Consider the following 24023-nt stretch of genomic DNA (forward strand, 5'->3'; position numbering starts at 1 on the left):
GTTTGAATTCATCCTTCTTAAACATGGGAGACCAGAACTGCACACAGTATTCTAGGTGAGGTCTCACCAGTGCCTTGTATAACGGTACTAAAACCTCCTTATCTCTACTGGAAATACCTCTCCTGATGCATCCCAAGACCGCATTAGCTTTTTTCACGGCGATATCACGTTGGCGGCTCATAGTCATCCTATGATCAACCAATACTCCGAGGTCCTTCTCCTCCTCCGTTACTTCTAATTGATGCATCCCCAGCTTATAACTAAAATTCTTGTTATTAATCCCTAAATGCATAACTTGCACTTTTCACTATTAAATTTCATCCTATTACTATTACTCCAGTTTACAAGGTCATCCAGATCCTCCTGTACGATATCCCAGTCCTTCTCTAAATTGGCAATACCTCCAGGCTTTGTATCATCCGCAAACTTTATTAGCACGCTCCCACTTTTTGTGCCGAGGTCAGTAATAAAAAGATTAAATAAGATTGGTCCCAAAACTGATCCTTGAGGAACTCCACTGGTAACGTCCCTCCAGCCTGACAGTTCACCTTTCAGTAGGACCCATTGTAGTCTCCCCTTTAACCAATTCCTTATCCACCTTTCAATTTTCATATTGATCACCATCTTTTCCAATTTAACTAATAATTCCCCATGTGGCACGGTATCAAACACCTTACTGAAATCTAGGTAAATTAGATCCACTGCGTTTTCTTTGTCTAAAAAATCTGTTACTTTCTCAAAGAAGGAGATCAGGTTGGTTTGGCATGATCTACCTTTTGTAAAACCATGTTGTATTTTGTCCCTTTTACCATTGACTTCAATGTCCTTAACTACTTTCTTCTTCAAAATTTTTTCCAAGACCTTACATACTACAGATGTCAAACTAACAGGCCTGTAGTTACCCGGATCACGTTTTTTTCCTTTCTTAAATATAGGAACTATGTTAGCAATTCTCCAATCATACAGTACAACCCCTGAGTTTACAGATTCATTAAAAATTCTTGCTAATGGGCTTGCAATTTCGGGTACCAATTCTTTTAATATTCTTGTATGAAGATTATCTGGGCCCCCTGATTTAGTCCCATTAAGCTGTTCCAGTTTCACTTCTACCTCAGATATGGTAATATCTACCTCCATATCCTCATTCCCATTTGTCATGCTACCATTATCCCTAAGATCCGCTTTAGCCTTATTAAAGACTGAGGCAAAGTATTTGTTTAGATATTGGGCCATGCCTCGATTATCCTTGACCTCCACTCCATCCTCAGTGTTTAGCGGTCCCACTTCTTCTTTCTTTGTTTTCTTCTTATTTATATGGCTATAGAACCTTTTACTATTGGTTTTAATTCCCTTTGCAAGGTCCAACTCTACTTGACTTTTAGCCTTTCTCACTTTATCCCTACATGTTCTGACCTCAATAAGGTAGCTTTCCTTGCTGATCCCTCCCATCTTCCACTCCCTGTATGCTTTCTGCTTTTTCTTAATCACCTCTCTGAGATGCTTGCTCATCCAGCTTGGTCTACAACTCCTGCCTATGAATTTCTTCCCCTTTCTTGGGATGCAAGCTTCCGATAGCTTCTGCAGCTTTGATTTAAAGTAATCCTCGGCCTCCTCTACTTTTAGATCCATAAATTCTTCAGTCCAATCCCCTTCCCTAACTAATTTCCTTAATTTTTGAAAGTCAGCCCTTTTGAAATAAAAAACCCTAGTTGCAGATTTATTTTTGTTAATCCTTCCATTCAGTTTGAACTGAATTAGCTCATGATCACTTGAACCAAGATTATCCCCTACAACCATTTCTTCTATGAGGTCCTCACTACTCACCAAAACCAAATCTAAAATGGCATCCCCTCTAGTCGGTTCAGCAACTACTTGATGAAGGAATCCATCAGCTATCGCATCTAGGAAAATCTGAGCCCTATTATTATTACTAGCACTCGTCCTCCAGTCTATATCTGGGAAGTTAAAGTCTCCCATGATCACGCAGTTTCCATTAGTATTTACTTCATTAAAAACATTAAAAAGGGCTCTATCCATATCCAAATTAGATTCAGGTGGTCTATAGCACACCCCAAGCACTATCCCAGGGGAGGCTCTAATAGTTTTCTTCCCCAATGTAATTTTTGCCCAGATAGACTCTGTCTTATCCATTCCATCGCTTGTTATTTCTTTACATTCTACCTCATCATTGATATACAATGCTACTCCACCACCTTTACCTTTATTTCGGTCTTTCCTAAACAGCACATACCCTTCAATACCTGTAGTCCAGTCATGGCTACTATTCCACCATGTTTCTGTTATCCCTATAATATCTGGTTTCACTTCCTGCACCAGTAGCTCTAGTTCCTCCATTTTGTTAAGTAGACTGCTCGCATTGGTGTACAAACATCTTAATTTTTGCTGTTTGGCCTCGCTCACATCCTGTACCCTATTAGGCACGGTTATTCTACAGCCAGTATAACCTATTAGACTGGTATCCACACTGCCCTTCCTCCTTATATACATTCTCCTACCCATGGCTGTATCCTTTCTTACTTCGTTTTCTTCCCTCTCAATGCTAAAATCCGGCGTGGAGATTACCTGGACATCTCCCAACCATCTCCCCCAAATTCCTAGTTTAAAGCTCTCTTAATCAGTTGTGCCAGCCTCCATCCTAGAAGTCTATTTCCTTCCCTACTCAGATGAAGTCCATCCCGAGAAAACTGTCTGCTGTCCATGAATGCCTCCCAGTGGCCATACATCCCAAAGCCCTCCTTATAGCACCATTGCCTACGCCATCTGTTGATAGTCATAATCTTGTCACACCTTTGTTGCCCTTCTCTAGGAACAGGCAGAATCCCACTAAAGATTACCTGAGCCTCGATCTCCTTAAGTGTCTTCCCCAGCCTAGCATAGTCTCCCTTAATACTTTCCAGCGAGAATCTAGCTGTATCATTTTTTCCCACATGAAGGATAATTATGGGATTCTTTCCCGCTCCCTTTAGGATCCTTTTCAACCTCAGGTCTACATCCTGTACCTTAGCACCCGGAAGACAGCACACCCTTCTATTCTCTGGATCAGCTCTGGTTACAGGCCTGTCTATTCTTCTCAGTAAGGAGTCCCTGATCACGTAGACCTGCCCTTTCCTGGTGACGGTGCGATTCTCTGGTCTATCCCCTGTTCCCTCTGGCTGCAAGTTCTTTCCATTCCTATTCTCCCTTGTAATCCTCTTCAACTCATCTTGTTTCCTCCTGGGGTCATATTTGGTGTAGTCTCCATTGACTCTTCCCCTTTTCCTATAGGACTAGCCGTTCTGCTCTTCTTCCTTGCCCTTCCACCTTCAGTGACTACCTGCTGAGCCCCTTCTTCATTTTCCAACTCTGCAAACCTGTTCTTGAGCTCTATTTCTCCTTCACTAGCCCGTCTTTTCTTCTGCCTGGTTTTTTTAGTCACATGCTTCCACTGACCACTTTCCTCACCCAGTCTCCCCTCAGAATTCCTCAGTCCTGCTTCCATATGCAAGTCTGAGCTTTTCCCTTAGCCTCCTCATGTCTTTGCTCCATCATCTGCTCAAACCCCCTTCTAAACTCAACCAGAGTCTCCACCTGCCTTTCCAATCCTCGAATCTTTTCTTCCATCAGCTCTATCAGATGGCACTTCATGCAGATGACACTCTTTCCAGGTACCCCCTCCAGTATCATGTACATACCGCAGCTTCCACATCCAGTCATCTTCATTGTGTCTTCCACTACATGAGTCACTTCCACTGCTGCCTCTGTATCTGTCATAGCCTTCCCACCTAAATCCTGTTAACCTGGGAAACACAAACCACACCAAAACACCACCACCCACAGCAAAAAAAAACCCAAACAAGCACCAAAGCTTTGGGGAAGTGTGGCTAGCCTTTATCTTCATAAGCAACTGCTGAAAATTCTTGGGGGAGGGAGAGTGAGCTGAGCCCACCCCGCACTCACCCTGCAGAGGGGCTCCTGTCCAGTGTGGCTGGGGCTGGCTCCCTGCTGTGGCCTGTTGACTCTTAATGCTCACAAATTCGAACCTGCCACAGCATCACCTGACGTGTGCATCCATGCACAGATGGGCCTTCCCTTGCAATGCCTCACCCACTCTACCTCCAGTGCCACCAAATGTGGGGCCTCACTCAGGATCCACCCTTTCTTCTGGGACTCTCCTTTCCTACCCCAATCACCTCAGCAACCTTCTTCCACCAGGACCTCCCCTTAAATCACTTCAGGATCTCCCTCCTTCCCACCACATTCACTTCAGGACATTCCCCCCCACCCTGAGGGTCCTCTCCCCCACCACCTCAGGATTCCCTCCCTTTCCAGTGCTCTCTGCCAGGACTGAGGAATCTAGCTCCATCTGCTGGGAATCCAGCCTAGAGGCTGGGCCCTCCCCCTACACTGTCCCGTTCCCTCCTTTGCCCCGGTGTCACCGCCAGAAGTGGAGTTGGGGGGCTGAGTCCCCTCTAGCCCTAGCCACCGCCACCTGTGCTTACCTCTATACTATGCTGAATCAAAGCCCCACACCTGGATTCCCAAAGACTAATACTCTAAGGCCATGTCTAGACTACAGCCGCTGTACTGGCACAGCTACAGCACTGCAGCTATGCTGCTGTAGTGCAGATGCTCCCTACACCTATGGAGATGGTTTCCATCAATGTAGTTAATCCACCTCTCCAAGAGGTCACCATGTGACCAAGTGGGGCCAAAAAACCCTGGCAAAAATCTGGGGGCAAGTGACCCTGCATATCGCTTCGAGCTTCTGCCCAGTGGGGTGGGGGGTCTTGGGGCTTCAGCCCCACGGGGAGCACCTGCTGGGGCTCGGGGTTTCAGACCAGCAGGGCATGCTTGCTGGGGGTTCAGGGCGTCAGCATCCTGGCTCTCAAACTTTTGAAGATTGTCGTATATGGCTCAGACGATCACCCCGGTACAGAAGGACATGTAAAAGACACACAAATGTTGTTTCCATCAGGCCGTGACTGTCAGTGTGTAGTATTACAATGAATTAAATGATCAGTGATATAAAACTCTAGACACTAATGTATAACCAACCTATGTGACTAATATGGTTCGGAAGAAGATGAGTTTGAAAGACTAACAGAACATGTATGTGTCCCTTTCACTTAATTTTTACGGGCCCGTTTTCTTTGTGACTTAGACTTCATGTCAGTAGGATTTGCACATAATTTTAACTGAAAAGTGGCAGGACGTGGCTCTGCCATCAAACTGATTGACCTAGGTATTTTCCACCAATGACATTTTTCACTTTGCAACAGGCTTCTTCCCCATTTGTGGATAAGGGGATGAGAAGGTGGAGCAGAGGAAAGGGAAAAAATAGACAGGGGCAAAGAAGAAGAAATAAAAAAAGAGGATCCAAACATCAAGTACTTACTCACCATAAAGCCTATTTTCTCAGGGGAGGGGCGAGGAAGTGTAAAGAGGGTTAGTGCACTAGCCTTTCACCTTCGGTAATTTGAGTTCAAATCTGAATTTAGGTCACAAATGAAAGTAAGTGTAATGGTCTAATTTTAACCCTCAGCTATCCACATCCACACAAAATCACTGCATAGTAGCAGAGTTATTGCAAATTAAGACTGAGATGCATTGACAAACATGTATGCGGAAGTTTTCAATGCTTTCAGTACTATACTTGTTTTAAGTTATCTAAACACTATTAGACACTGTTTTCCTGCATAATAAAATTCACTCACATTATCTGCGGGTGTATACACACACACGAATACATGTATAAATACATACATACATTATAATATATATAGTGTTCCATGACACAAAAAACACTACACAAATAAATATGATATATAGATAAAGGCCATGTCTACACTACTGGCTAACTCAACACCGCAGCAATCGATGCAGTGCTGTCGATTTAGCAGGTCTGGTGAAGACACACTAAATTCATGGGAGAGTGCTTTCTCATCAACATCTGCACTCCACCTCCCCGAGAGCTGGAAGCTATGTCGATGGGAGAGTGTGGTGTAGACAGCACTGTAAGTTAACCTAATTTACATCACTGAAATAGCATAACTTAGATTGACTTACAGAGTTAATGTCGACCAGCCCAAATTGTTCTTGGAAGAGTAACACTGAACTGTGAGGCATAGACACTTTCCATCCACACGATATACTTTTTCACCTTTCTTGTTCTTGAACAAATATAGGGTTTGTGTCAACAAAGTATTAAGCATATGTTTAAATTTAGCTCCCGCTAGGGAGCTAACAACATAGCCAGTGAAACAACAATTAACTATGTACCATACTTAGGTATGAGTTCCACAACATCCATGGCACATGAAACAATGGAGAATAAATTTACAGTATAGTGGTTATTAAAAAATAACAAACTCCCTTACAGGAATATTGTTCCATAAAACCCCAACATGTCAAGTGAACATCTGCACTTAGTTTTACCTTTTGATGACTTCTACTGTCCTCTCTGTGACAAGTCAAGATTCAGAGAGTGACCTTTGCACATTCAACCAGAGGAGGTGAAGACAGCAGCTTCTAGACTAAATGGCAGTCCTGTAGACATTGACCCTAGCAGATAGTTTTGAGTTTGCTTTCAACCTGATCAGACAGATCCTGGCCCCAGCAAAGCAACCTTAAAGATGCCTTAATTGGGAAATGTCAGGGAATTCTGGGCTGGTATAAAACCAGCACAGTCAGTTTAACTTCAGTCCCCTTAGGTACTAACAGTGCAAGGAGTGTCATGGAGCTAGCTTGGGACAGGGAGGAGACATTCTGGGAAGCGAGTATGATGCAAGCCACTGGGGGTGGGGCCAGAGAGCTAAGTGCTCTATTAATCCCAGCTGAAAGACCTAACCCTAAGGGACTGTTCTAGCTATTGTAAGTTACAGCAGCTATGTGGCTGCTCTAACTTGCCCTGAGGTTTAGTTTGGCTCCTGACAGCATCCAAGATCAGGGGAGGCATAAAAGTCACTTTGGGCTTGTCTAGACAACCCACTAATGCAGGGGTGGCCACCCTGAGACTGAGAAGGAGCCAGAATTTACCAATGTATATTGCCAAAGAGCCACAGTAATACATCAGCAGCCCCCGCATCAGCTCCCTCCCTGCCCCCGCTCCCAGAGCCTCCCGGCCACTGGCAGCCCCGCCGATCAGCGCCTTCCCCTCCCTCCCTGCATCTCTCGATCAGCTGTTTCGTGGTGTGCAGGAGGCTCGGAGGGGGAGGTGAAGGAGCGAGGGCATGGCGGGCTCAGGGGATGGGGTGGGAAGGGGTGGAGTGGGGGGCAGGGCCTGGGGCAGAATCAGAGGTTGAGTAGTGAGCACCCCCCAGCACAGTGGAAAGTTGGTGCCTGTAGCTCCAGCCCCAGAGTCGATGCCTATACAAGGAGCCGCATATTAACTTCTGACGAGCCGGATGTGACTCTGGAGCCACAGGTTGGCCACCCCTGCACTAGTGCATGGAAAGTCGGAGTGTAAATCCACAGTACATTAGTATGCCGTGCACTTCCAGGTGGACCCTGCTGCTGCACAGTGAATGTTCATTGGTGCACACTGACCTACTCTCATTTCATAGAGCAGTAAATCAAAGCACACTAGGGAACTTGTGAATAGCAGCAGGGTCCATACAGATAATTAGGATGCAACAGGCTAGTGCACTATAGATTTACTCCCCAGCTTGCCGTGCACTAGCTGTTCATCTATACAAGCCCTTAGAATCAACTATGCCTTCCCTTTACCTAGTATGCTGACAGTGCGCTCTGTATATTTTTAAAAATAGCCCGTATCTGTGTTTTAAGCACTTCCAAAGGCTTCTCCTTTTTCAGGGGGTACCATATAAGATGTTCATCTTTAGTTGTCTAGTCTTTCCTTGACACATGACCAGACTATTGGGAGCATCTGTACAAGCTGATTTAAGTTGTTGTAAGACTGATGATTAACATTTTCTGTCAAAATAAGAGAATACTCCTGCTGATATTTGAAAGCCACTTTGAAGTACGCAACATCAGAAGGATCTAGCCACATGCTGGTGCATTTCGCTGAGTGCCAAAAAACCAAAAGAAGAGGCCAAGAAATAAATGCATACCCTAGATTGAAAAAAACCAGAGAGAGCACTAAAAATGCAAATGTGCACATAAAAAGCTTTCTTTTGTTGTTTATTATGTTAATATAATTCTAATCCTTTTTACAAGAATAATCTTTAATAAAATTAGAAAGTTAGGGCCATAGCATGCCATTGATTCTAGACAAAGATACGTTATTTTGGCAGGGACTTTTGCTTTAAAATACTGGCATGAAGCAGCTAAACAACTACAACTTTTAGTAGGAATATTTATTGAGAAATACACGTACCTGTTGTTTCCTAGGTCAGGATCCGTGGTTTTAGCATCAATGTCATAAATAAAGTGTTCTTGGGAGATTAATACAATATTGTCTGCAGTTTCATTCCTCATGATGGTGATAATGGGGTAACCCATCTGTAGTGTCCATTGATCCATTACCTCTTGGATATTTACAAATTTTCCAACCTTTTTTAGAGCCTTACAAAAAAAATGTTTTGGTTTAGTATATTGTTGCAATACTAGTATCTAACACATAATACCATTTACTTTTTAAACCAGAGGACCATTGTCTAGCTGTTTAAATAGCAATTAAGCATCTATACGCACAGGCGCTTTCCACGCCTAAATACAGGATATAAATGGTTAAAAAAATCAATCAAGGAGGAGCCTTCTTTCTAGATAAGAGTTAGACATTTGATATTGCATATCAAAATAAAACAGCTTTAAGAACGGAAAGCAATAAATACTCATGTGGCAAGCTAGAAAATGCAAACACAGTGACAGGGTGGGAGATTTAAAAGCACCTAAGTGACTGAGGAGCACAAGTTCCAATGACTTTCATTGGGATTTGTACCCCTAAGTCATTGAGGCATTTCTGAAAATCCCACCCATACCTAAAAGGAGTAGAGCTTCAGACCTGCTTCCCCACATTTCCAGCATTCACAAAGACTGTGGATGGCCGTTTGCAAATGATTTCCATGATCAGAAAAGGCTAAAAAAGGAGCTGGAAACACTGATGAATATTTTCTCTTGGGATTATTGATTTTGGGTGCCCCTCTTGAGATACTTTAAAAAGGTCTGATTTCAGAAAGTGCTGAACATCTGTCCTCTGAAAATCACACCTCTTTAAGGTGTCTCACGCTAGGCATCCAAAATCACCACTCACTGGAAAATCTGTATTCTTATGTCCAAAGCTAAGCTGTGCACATGCAGACCTTCCCTAAACCTTCAAACTGTATAAATCTTGCAGCAAATACAGGAATACCTTATTCTAGTTTAATACAGAAACTCTAGAAAAAATACAATTTTAAATAGGTGGAATTAAATCGGGTGGAATTTCAGCTGGAATACAATAAACCCGACAGAAATGGGAGACTCACACCTCATGGGGAGAGAGACTGCAAGCAAGTGAAGAATGGACAGAGACAGCTCTCTCTGCAACCAAGGAATGCCTCTAACTTCCTGCCAATGTTGGAACAGGGACTGAGTGACCTCTAGTGAATCCAAGAAAATCCCAGGAAGAACCCCTTAGAACTCCGTCTGCATGTGAGACATCTTGAGAATGTAGAGGATGACAACAGATATGCTGATAGGTAGGGGAATATGGAATTTTAATTCCCACCATTAACAGGTTTGACATATCCAATGTGACAGTAGTTGCTTATGGCCCAGAATGCAGTCACAATCTTGTGCCTGTATGTTTGCTGTGAGTTCTGCTGTTCTTTGACTAGTATGCACTTTTGAGTGCAAATCACTGAGAATTTGCCCCAAAGGCTTTAACATAAGCAAAGGAAAAAGTAAGAAACTGCACAGAATAAGCAAGGGTGGCTTTCAGTACCCTTGTAACCACCTGCAGCTGGTCTAAGGACATCAAATAATAACAGTTGACACCAGAAAATACAATGCCCAGCTTTAAGCCTTTACAAGGTCTGTCCTTCCGACAAATCAGGAATATTTACTTATCAAAAGCCTATTCAATATAAATGCCTAAGCACCGCATTTTCCTGCTCTTTCCTACTTACAGACTTTATCCTGCTCCCACTGAAGTCAATGGGAGCAGGCCTTCCCTTTATTTGATGTCAGTGATATAACACAAACAACTGAAAACATATTTTTTTATGTTGACGCTTTCTGTGAACCCAAACGGTACTCCTTAGCATTCATTTTTAAATGTGCTCTTGGGCTTAGGCATTTCAATAGGCACTATTCTCTTCCAACCTCGGCATAAAAACACCACTATGGCTTCCTGCTTTTCTCTCAGTGTATTAGGCTATATAGCACTTTACCTCTGACAGGGTATTCCAGAGATCATTTCTGGCTGCATTTCCATACTTGTGAATTGTCAAATAGTCCTACAAAAAATAAAACAAAAATACAAATCAGAAGTTACTGTATACAGGCCAAATAATTACAGCTGTGAATCACTGCTAGTATCAGTTAAATTACATAAATGTTTTCATTTGTTGGAAATCTAGCAATATACAATATGTTCATCCTCAGGGAGTCAATAAACATTTTCTGGAGACTGTTTACAATATATTAAAAATAGAAGATTAAATAAATCTCAATGGAAAAACAAACCAACAAACAAATTCCCTAGTAAGTTTACATATAGCATTCAGAGTTTTACCTTTTCTAACTAATTTATCAAGATTAGTATTTCCTATTTACTTTTTAAACACTTGTATAGCCTCTGCATCTGTTTCCAGGCAATTCATGGCAATGAAAGAGGCAAATGTCTAAAACAAAGCTCTACTGTTTATTTTAGCAGGTCACTCTGTGGCTAACGTCAAGGACCCACACACTCTGATGACAGCTAGATCTGTTATAAAATATTTAACCAAGAAATAGGCCATCAGAGCCATTTCCTCATATCTAGTGGGGTCTTGCGGACAGGTGTTTTCCCTTATGATTAAATGCAGAAATAGATAATATTGTCAACTCAGGCTCTAGCATGATATCCTAAAAAGCTTTTCCACATGGGAAGCAACAGAAAATGTACACATCACATAAAAGGGGTGCCTATAGTGGAAGAGTATGTGTTTATGAGCACGTGATCTGAGAATATCTGATAGGGCTGTAAACTGAAGCTTTCTGTTTTTTCAGCCACAGTTGATTATCCATGTTTCCCCTTCAGTAATGAAAAGGCAAAAAAGTAGGAAAAGCCACTCTCCCAAAGGAATGAGGAGTAGCCCATAACAGCTCTTCAGTCCCAAGCCTCTGAGAAGGAGAGGTTGCCAAATATAAAAATGATGTGTACTTGAGGTCAGAGGTATATCCTACAAGATCTCACCAAATAAAGGTAATTCCCCATATTAATTTTTAAATATATCTCTGGATTAGGCCTGGACCTTCCTGGCATAAAATGTTTTCATTTTTATGTGTTAAGCTCTAGGCTACCCTATCAGATTCATGCCTTACTATCTCCCTACAGAATACATAGACGATCACAGATTTGAAATTCAGAAGTGATTATTGGAACAAACTAAGTCTTCTGCAATTGGATTGGGAGATTAAAGCAAGAAAAACCTTATAAAATCAAAGGGTTCCCTGCATTAGAATTTCCATCATCTACACTTTATACAATGGTAGGAGACAAACCCTAATTTACAGCACAAAGGTAAAACTGAGGAAATTTTGCTGACTGTGTTATTTGTGCTTTGTGTGAAGTACGATACTATGGGAATAATTAGTGTTTGGAAAGCAAATTTCCTGATGTACAAATTGTAGCACCTGTGACAGATTTAGCTTTTGTCAGCCAACTCATATTACAACAAGCAGCAACTCCCATTTAATCACAGGCTAGAAAAGCTAAATGAGAACACTGACTCCGTTAACTGCAGTGCCTTGTCTTAACAATGTCATGAAAATAACAGTGGGAAAAAGACAACGTTATAGAGGCTTCACCAATATATTGTGCTTCTATTTTGTCTAAAAATATAGAGTCTTCTGAGACAGTTAAATATCCAAAGCTAATCAGGTTGCACTGTAAATTAAAAGACTAAAACAGGTATACAAAAAAGTCAGAGTAGGTAAATAAACAACAAATATACATGCACATTTTAAAGTGGTGCTAGACAATACAGTTTCCATGAATTCTTCTGTTATTTGTTTACAGGGTTTGTATGTAATAAAATAAGGCAGTGAAACAGTTTGAGAATTTACTCAACAGAGCCAAATAATCTTGTTTACCAGTCTACGACCAGACATCACATTTGGCTTGAATTTTATATTCAGAAAGACTGCACAGAGAGGCAAATGCTTTCATCCTCTTCCTCTGGCTTTTGACTCACAATATGCAGGGTGATTGGTTTGGATAGACCTCTCCATTTCCAGTTCAGAATTTATTATTTTTGATTAAACATTTTATTGGGTGAAGAAAAACAAAAAGAAAAAGGAATGAGACTACAATATAAAACTATATTCCTCACCTGATATAATACTATTTTACATTTTTTTCCACTGCTTTAGAGCTAGATTGAGGCTTTGGGTACAGCTATGAGCAAGGGGTGGCATATAAGCAGTACTTCTCCATTTTCTTCCTGCTTCCCCTGACTGGTGAGGGGACAGAGGAAGAATGCTGGCTTATACCAACAGTAATTACAACCCCTACCTTCCAGCTAAACTGCACTGGCTAAGGCATAGTGAGATACAAGCCAAGGCCCTGTCCTCTCCCCACCCATCTGCTCTGTGGAAAGATCAAACAGGCACCCAGTATCTGCTCCTGCATACCCACACTCAAGGTCTTGGTCACTCACAGGGGGGTATAAGGTATTCATTGTTCTCCTGTGTGGGTGTGTAAGCCACAATCTGGCCCTTATACTGTAAGAAAAAGATCCAAATCAGAAAGCAAAGAGAAACAAGCAAAAGAAAAAGAGAAACAAATCACAGAAGACAAGGGACAGATGACAGCCAAAATATGGCAGCCCAGATCTAAGCTGCACTCAGCACAGTTCAGAAGGGGAGGTGCTAAAGAGGCAATAAGCTACCTTCTCAGACAGACACATTCTTGTGACTATCCTGCTGCCACCAGGCTGGTCCCTGACACAAAGTTGAACAGTCTATCACTTAAAAAACATGTCTCAACACCTTGGAATTGTTGGGTGTATAGGGATACCTTAACCACCCCACAACTCTCAGACACACCCCCAGTGCCAGGTGGCAGGAGAGAGTTACATAGAAGCCTTTGGTGCCAGCCTTATACCTATACCTCGACACTGTGGAAATCCACCCCTAGTCAGTTTAGGTGGTTTTAATCCTGATTTTCACCATAGGAGCTGTGCAAAGAAGACTCAAGACAGCCAAAGACCTTGCCCAATATGCCATACAAATGAAATACCAAACAAAAGCAGAAAACTGACACTGATATATATATTTTTTTGCAGAGCTTTAGCTCTAACTCTCTTCTGAAATGAGTCTGTCCTCAACATCTTCCCATTATAACTTTTTAATATGGAGCTACTCCTTGCAGGATAGAAGGATTATAATAATGAAATACGATATATGTGTGTCACTAAAAACTAAACAGAATCAATCATTGCTGGTAGTATATAAGTTTTTGTTTCAGCTGGGCCTGTTTGGCAAAATAATAATATCGTAATCATTCAAATACCCAAAAGATACCAAAGAACAACCATATCAAAGGAACAAGCTGAAACAATTACCACACAAGCAGGTAAGATCTTGCAAAAGAAGAAGTAAACTGTAATTCTAATGTTTTGTCAAATAATAGACTCAGTCTCTAAAGAAAATTGTAAAGCTTAAATGGTTTGGAAACTATGTTAGCACCTGAATATTGAGGCAAGTGGCTTGAATATTAGAAGATGCAGAAAGCACAGTAAAAAGTGCTAAAAGATTTTGACAGATATTTGTAGTAACAGCATTATTGATTAAACTTACAGGCCATTTATTGTGTTAGTTTTTAAAAAAGCTGGTTACTCGTATTAAATAAGGGCTTTATCCCAACACAATCCAGGCTTTCTCAGTATTGCTAAGGCATTGAACCACTTCAGTTAGAAAAAATTGAACTAATTCCACCATCCAGGAATGATAACACTTATAACTAATAAAAGATGGTGACTGATACATACCTGGAAGTGGAAATAATATAAAAGGGGGAAAAGATAATGTGTATCTTTCTCTCAAAAGAGAAGTCAGATCTACAGTTGGGAACTGAAACAGATACAAGTCAAATTCTGCTCTTAGTTTTATTTGTCAAGTTGATTGACATAAATGAAGTTACTCCAGATTTACACAGATGTAACTGAAATCGGAATCTGGTACACTATCTACAAGCTGAGAAACTCCACTTTTTCCACTTTGTTTCCTCAGAACAGCTGGACAACTACAATATAAGAGGAATTAGAAAGGAGAATACCATACATTCAAGATGGTCGTAAAATGATTTCAGAATAAGATTTCAGGACAGTAACATTCATCCAAATGCAGTCCATTTATTCGCCACCATAGTCCTGGATTCACGCTCACTCCCCCACCTCTGTCCATGTCTTTGATTCATACTCCTGCCCTCATCCACACCCTAAGCCTTGGATTTGCTCCTGTTGCACAAGTACCTGTAGACTGATTATGCCATTGCCACACCTGCTTAATCTCTGACTTTAAGTAGAAAAAGTCTCTAGAACTCTGGCTCTCCAGAGTAATAAGTACCATTCTGCAGGGAGTCCAGGAATGATTAGTAAACTTCACATCTGGCCATCCAACACATTCTAATGGAATGCTGACTCTGGTGGCACTCCACCTTCTTATTTTTGCCTCCTGGAGACTGCGAGCATCAAAGTTGTGACCTCAGGTTATCTTGACACGACCTGACACTCAAAGTAAAAAGTCTGGACAAGGGGTCAGGCTCTGTACGTGGCTTTGACAGAGTCTGACAGTTGAAAGTGACTGAGAATCAGTGATGGAGCATTGACAATACTACACAAAAGCTTAAGATTTTTTAAAAGAGAGGAGGTCAAGATCAGTGAGTGCGGGAACTAGAGTATACAGGTGGGTCTGATATATTTTTATATGTGAGATATTGTACAAGAAAATAAACCCTGGATGATGATGAATAAACCTACCGAGAGGAGAGAACTGTTAGTATTAGCACCTGGGTCAGTCAAACTGCAGAGGTACCCCAACAGTGAGAGAAAACCATGGTCAGACCACTTAGCAAAGAGAAGGACAGCACTGCAGAACCAGCTCAAAGAAAGTTGGAAAATAGCATTTAGATCATCTAAACAGATCAGCCACTTCACTTTTAGTATCAGTTTTATCTGAGGCTACCTGAATATTGTTTCCAGTGAGTCTTGTTGGAAAATACCAGCCTGTGCAATATCAGATCCATAGATTACATTCAATCCATAGATTACATGTTAATATTCATGAATGAATGTTACCAGAAGGAACAAAAATGGTATTATCCTTGACACACTGTAATTTGCTGCTACATTAAAATGCATTCAGCATTTAGTCACTGGCCTGACACTTAGGCAAAAATAATTAACCAAATAACCCATGAAATATCATCCCACAAAAACGATGAGGAGTCCTTGTGACAGCTTAGAGACTAACAAATTTATTTGGGCATAAGCTTTCGTGGGCTAGAACCCACTTCATCAAATGCATGGAGTGGAAAATACAGGAACAGGTATAAATACATGAAAAGATGGGAGTTGCCTTACCAAGTGTGAGGTCAGTCTACTGAGACAATTCAATTAACAGTAGGATAGCAAGGGAGGAAAAATAACTTTTGTAGTGGTAATGAGAGTGACCCATTTCACACAGTTGACAAGAAGGTGTGAGTAACAGTACGGGGAAATTAGCATGGGGCAAATCATATAGAAGTTCCAATGACTATTATATCTTCTCTCTATGCTTCTCATAATTGTACAGATATAATTGAACTCATCTGCTCAATCTGTGCCAAATAACAGTTTCTTTGGCCAACATTTTTAAAAATGATTAGTGATTCTGGTTGACCCAGCACTTTCTGAAAAACAGAAAGTTTCTCAGATCAGATACCCAAAACCACTAGTCATTTTTAAAAACCTTGGCCCTAATTTTTGTAATAACTGTTCTACAGAATACTGTACCTCCTCTATTGGGATATCCTCTCTTTAAACCAGGTTTCTACCTCTCCCAACAGTGGCAGAGCATTTTCAATAATACCCAAACAAGTTCAATTTTCCACTAGCTGTACGGAGGTTACCACAAGTTTGGGCTTTAACCTGTCTGTTTTATTTATTTAATTAATTTATTAATTAATTTAAAGTGCCCGTCGATCAGTTACATATTTCGGTTACTTTCAGAATCAAAGAAGAACACAAAAGTGTCAAGCAGAATTTAAACAAGGTTTGAAAGGCATGCTCATATCTCAGCTGCATCACTCAAGTGGTAATTTCAGCTACTGTCCTGCCTTCTCTTCAGGCCAGTTCCTCAGTAGGTGTAAATAGTCATAGTCAGTCAATGAAGCCAATGGAGCTAAACCAATCTACACCAGCTGAGGATCCATCCCTTTATTTTTAAAGGGAATATTTATATTTGTTTCCTATACTGCAATGATATAATGCTTGTAATTATCAGCCATCAGAAAACATCCACTGTCATCATGTCATATCTGCAATTAAATCATTATATTCAAACAACAAGCTATAACTACTAATCATGAAGAGTGATACTGGAACATCACATGGAAATAAATCTTAATTCTCTCTTGAGCTAACACTACTGTATAAACCAGCATAATTATAGTATTTTTACTTTCCCCCTTTTCTTAGTTATCCACAGATACTTCCATATATTATGGAAATACTCAGATCTGCAATGCTAACATTTCTGGAGCTATGTGAATCAATGGGAGTTTTACTATTGATTTAAATGGGAACAGAATTCAGCCAATGCTGAGCATTTCTGAAAGATCCCCCCTGCCCCACCGCCCCTAGTGCCTCAAGTGCAATAGGCACTTGATGGCACATTAAAAGACAGGAGCCCTAAACAGCTTACCATCTAAGTTTAGGCATAACAAGAGATAATAACAGAAAAGTGTAGGAAAGGGAGAAAAAGTGTTATAATTAAGACTACTGGGTTCTCTGTTTTTCTAGATATGCATCTTGTTAGCAAAGAAAGGGACCAGACTTCAATAAGTGACTGGTGTATATCAGGAGTAATTCCTCTCAAATCAATATAGTTACACTATTGTGACTCCAAGGTGAGAGAAGAATCAGGCTCCTAAACTTTGCATCATACAGGATATATAATTTGTGAAGCCCTGGAATTGTGATAAATTAAATCTCATGTAAACGTGTATTTAAATTGGACAGATTCAAACCTCGCTCCCAAGCAGGTGCTAAGTGTCATAATACTTTTACATGTGCCCTGCCTGACTGGTAATTCTGGTTAAAAGGACCAGAATGGCTATATTCAGAGGTTTCTATCTCTTACAAAAGTCTAACCTCCCCTACTAGCTAATAATATGTAAAGGAGGACCCATTCTGGAACATGACAAAGGCAATTACAGTGTGGGGGCAAAACAATCTGCATTAGAAATCAACAGGGAACTATTAGAAGGATGGCAGAGTTATTGCTTATAATAGTCTGATAGTGGCTGTTTTGCAGTAGGACACCTGCTAGCACATTAAGCTTTGCTTTAAGGAAAATGTATTTGATGTATTATTCGGTAGTGATGCTAAACAACTGAACTAAGGACAAGCCCCACAGAAATAAAGTATTGCTTGAAATTGAAGCATAATATTTTACCGAATTTGTACATTAATTTTAGCTTTTTTGTTTTAAAGGAACAAAAAATTTTAATGGAACAAAAATATTGTTCAGTAAGTATTTTTAAAATCCACACAAAAAAAGGGGAGGTATTTGAATGGCTCTTGTTAATTGATCACAACTCTTCATTAATCAGTGTCAGGAATAACTAACAATGCAGACAATTGCTCCGCTGTACCTTTTCTATAATGTTCTTTCTACAGAAACCCCAGAACCTGGACTTGGAAAGAAACAAAGTAACAATGCCGTTCAGTATAACGATCTCAGCAGAACTCACCTGAGATAATTCACTAAGAGCATAATTTCTGTGTCACTACTGTATCTAGAAAATAACATCCTGGCAGATCTTTAAAGAAAGAATGAGTAGATGAGAAGATCAACAACTGTGAAGCTTCAACCATGTTTATCAGATGTTTGTGGCTTCCTGTCAATCTGTGTAACATTTCTTCTCGGTGCTGAAGACTGTGATACACTAAAACTTCAAATACTGTTGCAAAATTTGGCCAAAGACTGAGAATAATGTCTTTTCTTTACATTGGATATTTCTATTTGTGCACAACTAATTTTGTTGTTTGTTTAAACTGCTAAGAGCACTTCACCATTCTTTCCACCACTATCATAGAAAACAGGATTCTACAGCAAAAAAACCAATATTGATATATTTCCTTTTTCAGGCTTTATGCCTATAGACTCTTTGCTTTGATTTACATCAACAAATTCCCTCACAGTAATTTTTGAAAACACATTTAGCTGTGCAATTACAGTGGCTGCCATTAAAAAGTCAACATTTGTCAAAAGATACAATAGAGTTACAATTTATGTCTTATTATAGCTATCAGGAAAATGGTGGTATCTCAGATTCTAATGTGTGGTAATAATTGGTGAACTTTGACTATTTAAGATCAACAACTGAATTTTCAGGAAAATGGTATTTAACAAGAGCTCAAGTGAAGTCTTCTTTTGTTCAGTATGGATCCAGCTTCTTTTTGAATTTTCCTCATTGGTCTGAATGGAAATGAAATTGCTTTTTCTGGTTTTAAGTGTGTACTATCCAACAAGACTTACAAGTAGCCCAATCCTGAAATCTTTGTGCTCGCAAAATCCCCATTAATTTCTAAGAAGCCAGTGGACATTCTGATTGTACAATGATTGTAGGATCAGGCATCAAATGCGTACTTTTCTATACTGTGTATATTGCATTGTGCTGGTTCATGGGAACAGGGATGAGGTTGCTACTGAGCCCACATCAGGAAAAAATATAATTTTATTTGGAAAGAAAACATATATATTTTACTATATCTTAAAATAGCTAACTAGCCAGCTGATGTTATCTGAGAATTCATATCCATAGGTCTTTCTCTTAATAAGTCCTATAATAAAATTGTAGGAGAAAATCATAATAAATAGGTTTCACATGCAACAAAATATGAGAATGAAAGTCACTGAACACATGTCAAAAGGATACATATGTACTATATGCCATATCATTGAGGCTAACATCATTGAGGAGGGAAGGCTGGGACTGGTTCAGCAAGGAGATTGGGAGGGAGGAGACTGAGGCAAGGAGCCAGGGAGGGAGTAGGTGGGAGACTGAGATTGGATGAAGGTCAAGGAAAGTAGGCAGTCAGGGCCCGGGAACCTGTAATGGGGAAGGAAGAGAGAGATCAGAAGAGGAGCTAGGATGGAGGGAACTGGGATTGGCTGGGCAAGGAGACGGAACTCGGGTGAGAAGCTGAGACTGGGACTGGAGAGAAGACTGGGAGGGGAAGAAACAGAACTGCAACAGGGAAAGCTCGGAGAGGACAAGCAAGAAGGGATCAAGCTTTGGGGGAATGGCATTGGCAAGAAGAGTCTGTGCCCACTAGATCATGTTCTCCTGGGACCACATATTGAACAGTGAGGATAAAATAAAATATTGAATAAATGCTCATTACGGATGAACCGAATGACACAGAGGCACTATGCAGAAAATAGTAAGTGGTCACATGCATTATGTGACAGTGTCTAATTATATGCAAAAGGGGACCAAATTACGGTTGCATAGGAAAACTTAATTCTGCCATTTCCTAACTTTTGAGCGCTTGACTTTGCAACCTTAGTAATGTTCTTTTAACAAATGTTTTGTGTTTGTAATATGTAGATAGGTTCTGATCCAAAGCCCACTGGAGTCAATTGAAAGACTCTCATTGACTTCAACAGCCTTTGAATAGGCCAATAATATGCTACACATTTTTATATTTTATAGGAAAAAATATTAAATCAATAGTGTTTTATACAAGTCCTTCAAGGCTATATTTTTGCTTACCTACTTAACTCTTAAGAAAAAAGTACAAGTCCCTTTAAAGAAAAACTTTAGAGGTGAATTTGTTTAATTAGTATAATCTTAACATCAAGAGTGACAGTGAATATATCAGAAATGGAGAGAGGTCAGAGAAGGCAGTAGGTGCTGGCACTCTTGTTGCCATTATTGCTCCCACATAATCTCGGACATGCAATGGTAATGGGTCAGCTGTGACAACACAGGTGGGCCACCTGTATCTGGTGAAGGAGTGGTGTCACAGATAATGGCTTCCTGGAGCAAGAGAGGAGCATTCTGTATCAAAATTCCTTGCCTGTGCTGTTCCGGGGATGGCATGGCTATTCATCACCCCATACCAAAGCAAAAGCTCAAACTAGCAGTAAATATGTCTGATTTATAACAGTAACTTCCAATAAGAAGTGAGTTAATGGAACACAGATCTAGTAATGATCTAAATAATAGATAGCTAGTGTGACAGGGTTGGGCCAGATGGCTACAGGAGAGTAATAGAAGGCAGATATATTAGCCCCAGGTTAAGTAGGTCCCTTTTCCCTGGGTAAGGTAACAGCGTAATCAGGAACCTTCTGGAGACAATTAAGACAGACAGGCTGATTAGAACACCTGCAGCCAATCAAGAAGCTGTTAGAATCAATTAAGGCAGGCTAATCAGGGCACCTGGGTTTAAAAAGGAGCTCACTTCAGTTTGTGGTGCGCATGTGAGGAGCTGGGAGCAAGAGGCACTAGGAGCTGAGAGTGAGAATGCGGACTGTTGGAGGACTGAGGAGTACAAGCATTATCAGACACCAGGAGGAAGGTCCTATGGTGAGAATAAAGAAGGTGTTGGGAGGAGACACTGGGAAGTAGCCCAGGGAGTTATAGCTGTCGCACAGCTGTTCCAGGAGGCACTCTAGACAGCTGCATTCCACAGGGCCCTGGGCTGGAACCTGGAGTAGAGGGTGGGCCCGGGTTCCTCCCAAACCTCCCAACTCCTGGTCAGACACAGGAGGAGTCAACCTGGACTGTGGGTTCTGAAAAATGGCCAAGCTGAGGGCTGCCGTGAAGCTCCAAGGTGAGCAAATCCACCAATAAGCGCAAGACCCACCAAGGTAGAGGAGGAACTTTGTCACACTAGTTAATAGTCAACCTGCATTAAGAATAAATAGATAATAGATAAATAAATAAGGTAAACTAGGTATATTGACATGTGTAATACAGTATGTCATAAATAGATGAAAGTGTAGAACACATGGATAAGGAAAGGTGATTTTACTGTTTCTAGGCTCTTGGATGGAGGTTATAAACAAGTCAGATAATAGTGTACAGTGTTCCAGAGTAGCAGCCGTGTTAGTCTGTATCTGTAAAACGAAAAGAGTACTTGTGGCACCTTAGAGACTAAAAATTTATTAGAGCATAAGCTTTCATGAGCTACAGCTCACTTCATCAGATGCATACTGTGGAAAATATAGTAGGGAGATTTTATATACACAGAGAACATGAAACAATGGGTGTTACCATACAGACTGTAACAACAGTGATCAGGAAAGGTGAGCTACTACCAGCAGGAGAGCGGGGGGTGGGGAGAAACCTTTTGTAGTGATGATCAAGGTGAGCCATTTTCAGCACTTTACAAGAACAGTAGGAGGGGAAATAGTTTTACTTTGTGTAATGACACATCCACTCCCATTCTTTATTCAAGCCTAAGTTAATTGTATCCAGTTTGCAAATTAATTCCAATTCAGCAGTCTCTCGTTGGAGTCTGTTTCTGAAGTTTTTTTGTTGAAGAATTGCCAATTTTAGGTCTGTAATCAAGTGATCAAAGAGATTGAAGTGTTCTCTGACTGGTTTTTGAATGTTATAATTCTTGATGTCTGATTTGTGTCCATTTATTCTTTTACGTAAAGACTGTCCAGTTTGGCCAATGTACATGGCAGAGGGGCATTGCTGGCACATGATGACACCTTTTGACCATCACTACAAAAGGTTCCCTCCCCCCCCCCCCCGCTCTCCTGCTGATAATAGCTCACCTTTCCTGATCACTGTTGTTACAGTCTGTATGGTAACACCCATTGTTTCATGTTCTCTGTGTATATAAAATCTCCCCACTATATTTTCCACTGTATGCATCTGATGAAGTGAGCTGTAGCTCACGAAAGCTTATACTCTCATAAATTTGTTAGTCTCTAAGGTGCCACAAGTACTCCTTTTCTTTTTAGTGTACAGTGTAATGATTTATTTGAAATTTAGGAAGTCTTTGACAGAGTTCCACAAGCCAGACTGTTGCATAATTTAAGAGCCACAAGAATCCAGCGTGGGACACAGGAATGGAGAATTGTTTAAAGAGCTGTGAATAAATAGTACAGATGAAACGAGTTCGGTCCAAATGGCAACTTTTATGGTAGTGAAAAATAGCATATATTCCACATTTCCCCAGACTGCTCTTCTAAAAGGTTGGCCTATCAGTTTCAATATAGTAACCACTCAGCACCAAGTCATTATCTGTCTATCCAAGGGACTCTACAAAATGTCTTCTCTCAGATATACTGTGTACAATTTAATGTACATAAGATGTTAATTTATCACAGAGCCTGATGTTCCTACAGTAAACTAACTCAAACTGCTGATGATGCACTCAATCAGAGTGAGTGATGAACACAAACACAGCAGCAAGTGAAGTTCAAAAGGATACAGATTTGCATGATCAATGAGCTGCCACATGGCAAATGAAATGTAGTGTTGACAAACATATATCAATACACATTGGGATAAGAAATAGAAATAATCAAACGAAGTATAAGATAAATATGAATGAACTAGCACACGAGGGCCTCATAAAGGAGCTTGAGATGCCAGTGGATGCTCTCTGAACAGAACACTAGACGTCCGAAGAATTGTGTTTACTATCCACATTTAACTTGAGAAGTCACTGATAACACAGAAAGGTGTTCTAGGCTTGTAGCAATAAACCTTTCCAATAAATGAAATTCACTGATACAAAATCGTATGAACAACACATTCATTCCAAGTACTCACATACGAAACAACATTTACAGATAAAATCCCACCCAAAATCTAAACCTATATTACAAGTTACTGTCCTCGGTGGTGACTGAATGCTGAGACTAACTCAACAAATCCAACTCCACAAGCTTACACAATTCAGAAACATTATCAGAGAGAGTGATGCTGTCCAAGCTTCTCCACTGTCTGTATTCATAATAAGACAGAAAAAAGTATCACCACTTATGAATGAGGGTTGCTACCATTCAGTGCCCATGCATAGCCTCAACTCACACTGACGCTAGAGCACAACAACCTTGCCGGCATGAAAGGACATTCAGCATCAGGTTATGCCTCATCTCACTGAAAAGTGACCCCTCTAAGTATTTAGGAGCGGCATTGCTTTATGGATAATTCTTATCCGGTGAAAGCTCAAATGTGGGGGTCTTTAAGAAGTGTGGGGAAAATAACGGGATTCTCAGGACTTCCAAGGAGACAGAAAACTCCACTAGGGAAGAAAGTGATTTTATTAAATGATGTTAGGCACTTAAATAACAGCTTTATTTTTCTAGCACCCCACAAGTTCACATATGTGGGCATTACAGTTTTTAATCTCAGTTATTCATCACATCCAATATAAATATTTTTGTGGGGTTTTTGCATATCGGGTGCTTTAATATGAAAATATTGAGAAGTTGACAAAATTAAGTCTCTATTATAAAAATGTGTTTGAAAATCTCACAAAATTAAAAACAGTGACATCTTTTGAAGCTTTACAAAATAATATACTTTCATTCTATTGTTTCTTGATGACAGTTTCATCACGGAGATCCAACATTATAATCCAATGGCCTTTCATAAGCATATCTGAAGAAACAGGCCAGTTACTCATGATAGGTTC

At 40.5% G+C, this 24023-nt stretch overlaps 1 protein-coding gene across 2 annotated transcripts in view; it reads right to left on the reverse strand.

Annotated features, from left to right (window-relative positions):
* The window catches only part of TRHDE (thyrotropin releasing hormone degrading enzyme), a 324392-nt gene that overhangs the window by 97208 nt on the left and 203161 nt on the right, over positions 1–24023 (reverse strand). For both annotated transcript variants that reach the window (XM_043547744.1, XM_007054797.4), the window contains 2 exons: positions 10335–10400; positions 8339–8526 (listed from right to left, as the gene is read on the reverse strand). In XM_043547744.1, coding sequence (XP_043403679.1) covers positions 8339–8526; positions 10335–10400 — 254 coding nt within the window. The remainder of the gene's footprint in view (positions 1–8338; positions 8527–10334; positions 10401–24023) is intronic.

This window comes from Chelonia mydas, chromosome 1 (assembly GCF_015237465.2).
Source record: "Chelonia mydas isolate rCheMyd1 chromosome 1, rCheMyd1.pri.v2, whole genome shotgun sequence".
In the NCBI taxonomy this organism is placed as follows: Eukaryota; Metazoa; Chordata; order Testudines; family Cheloniidae; genus Chelonia; species Chelonia mydas.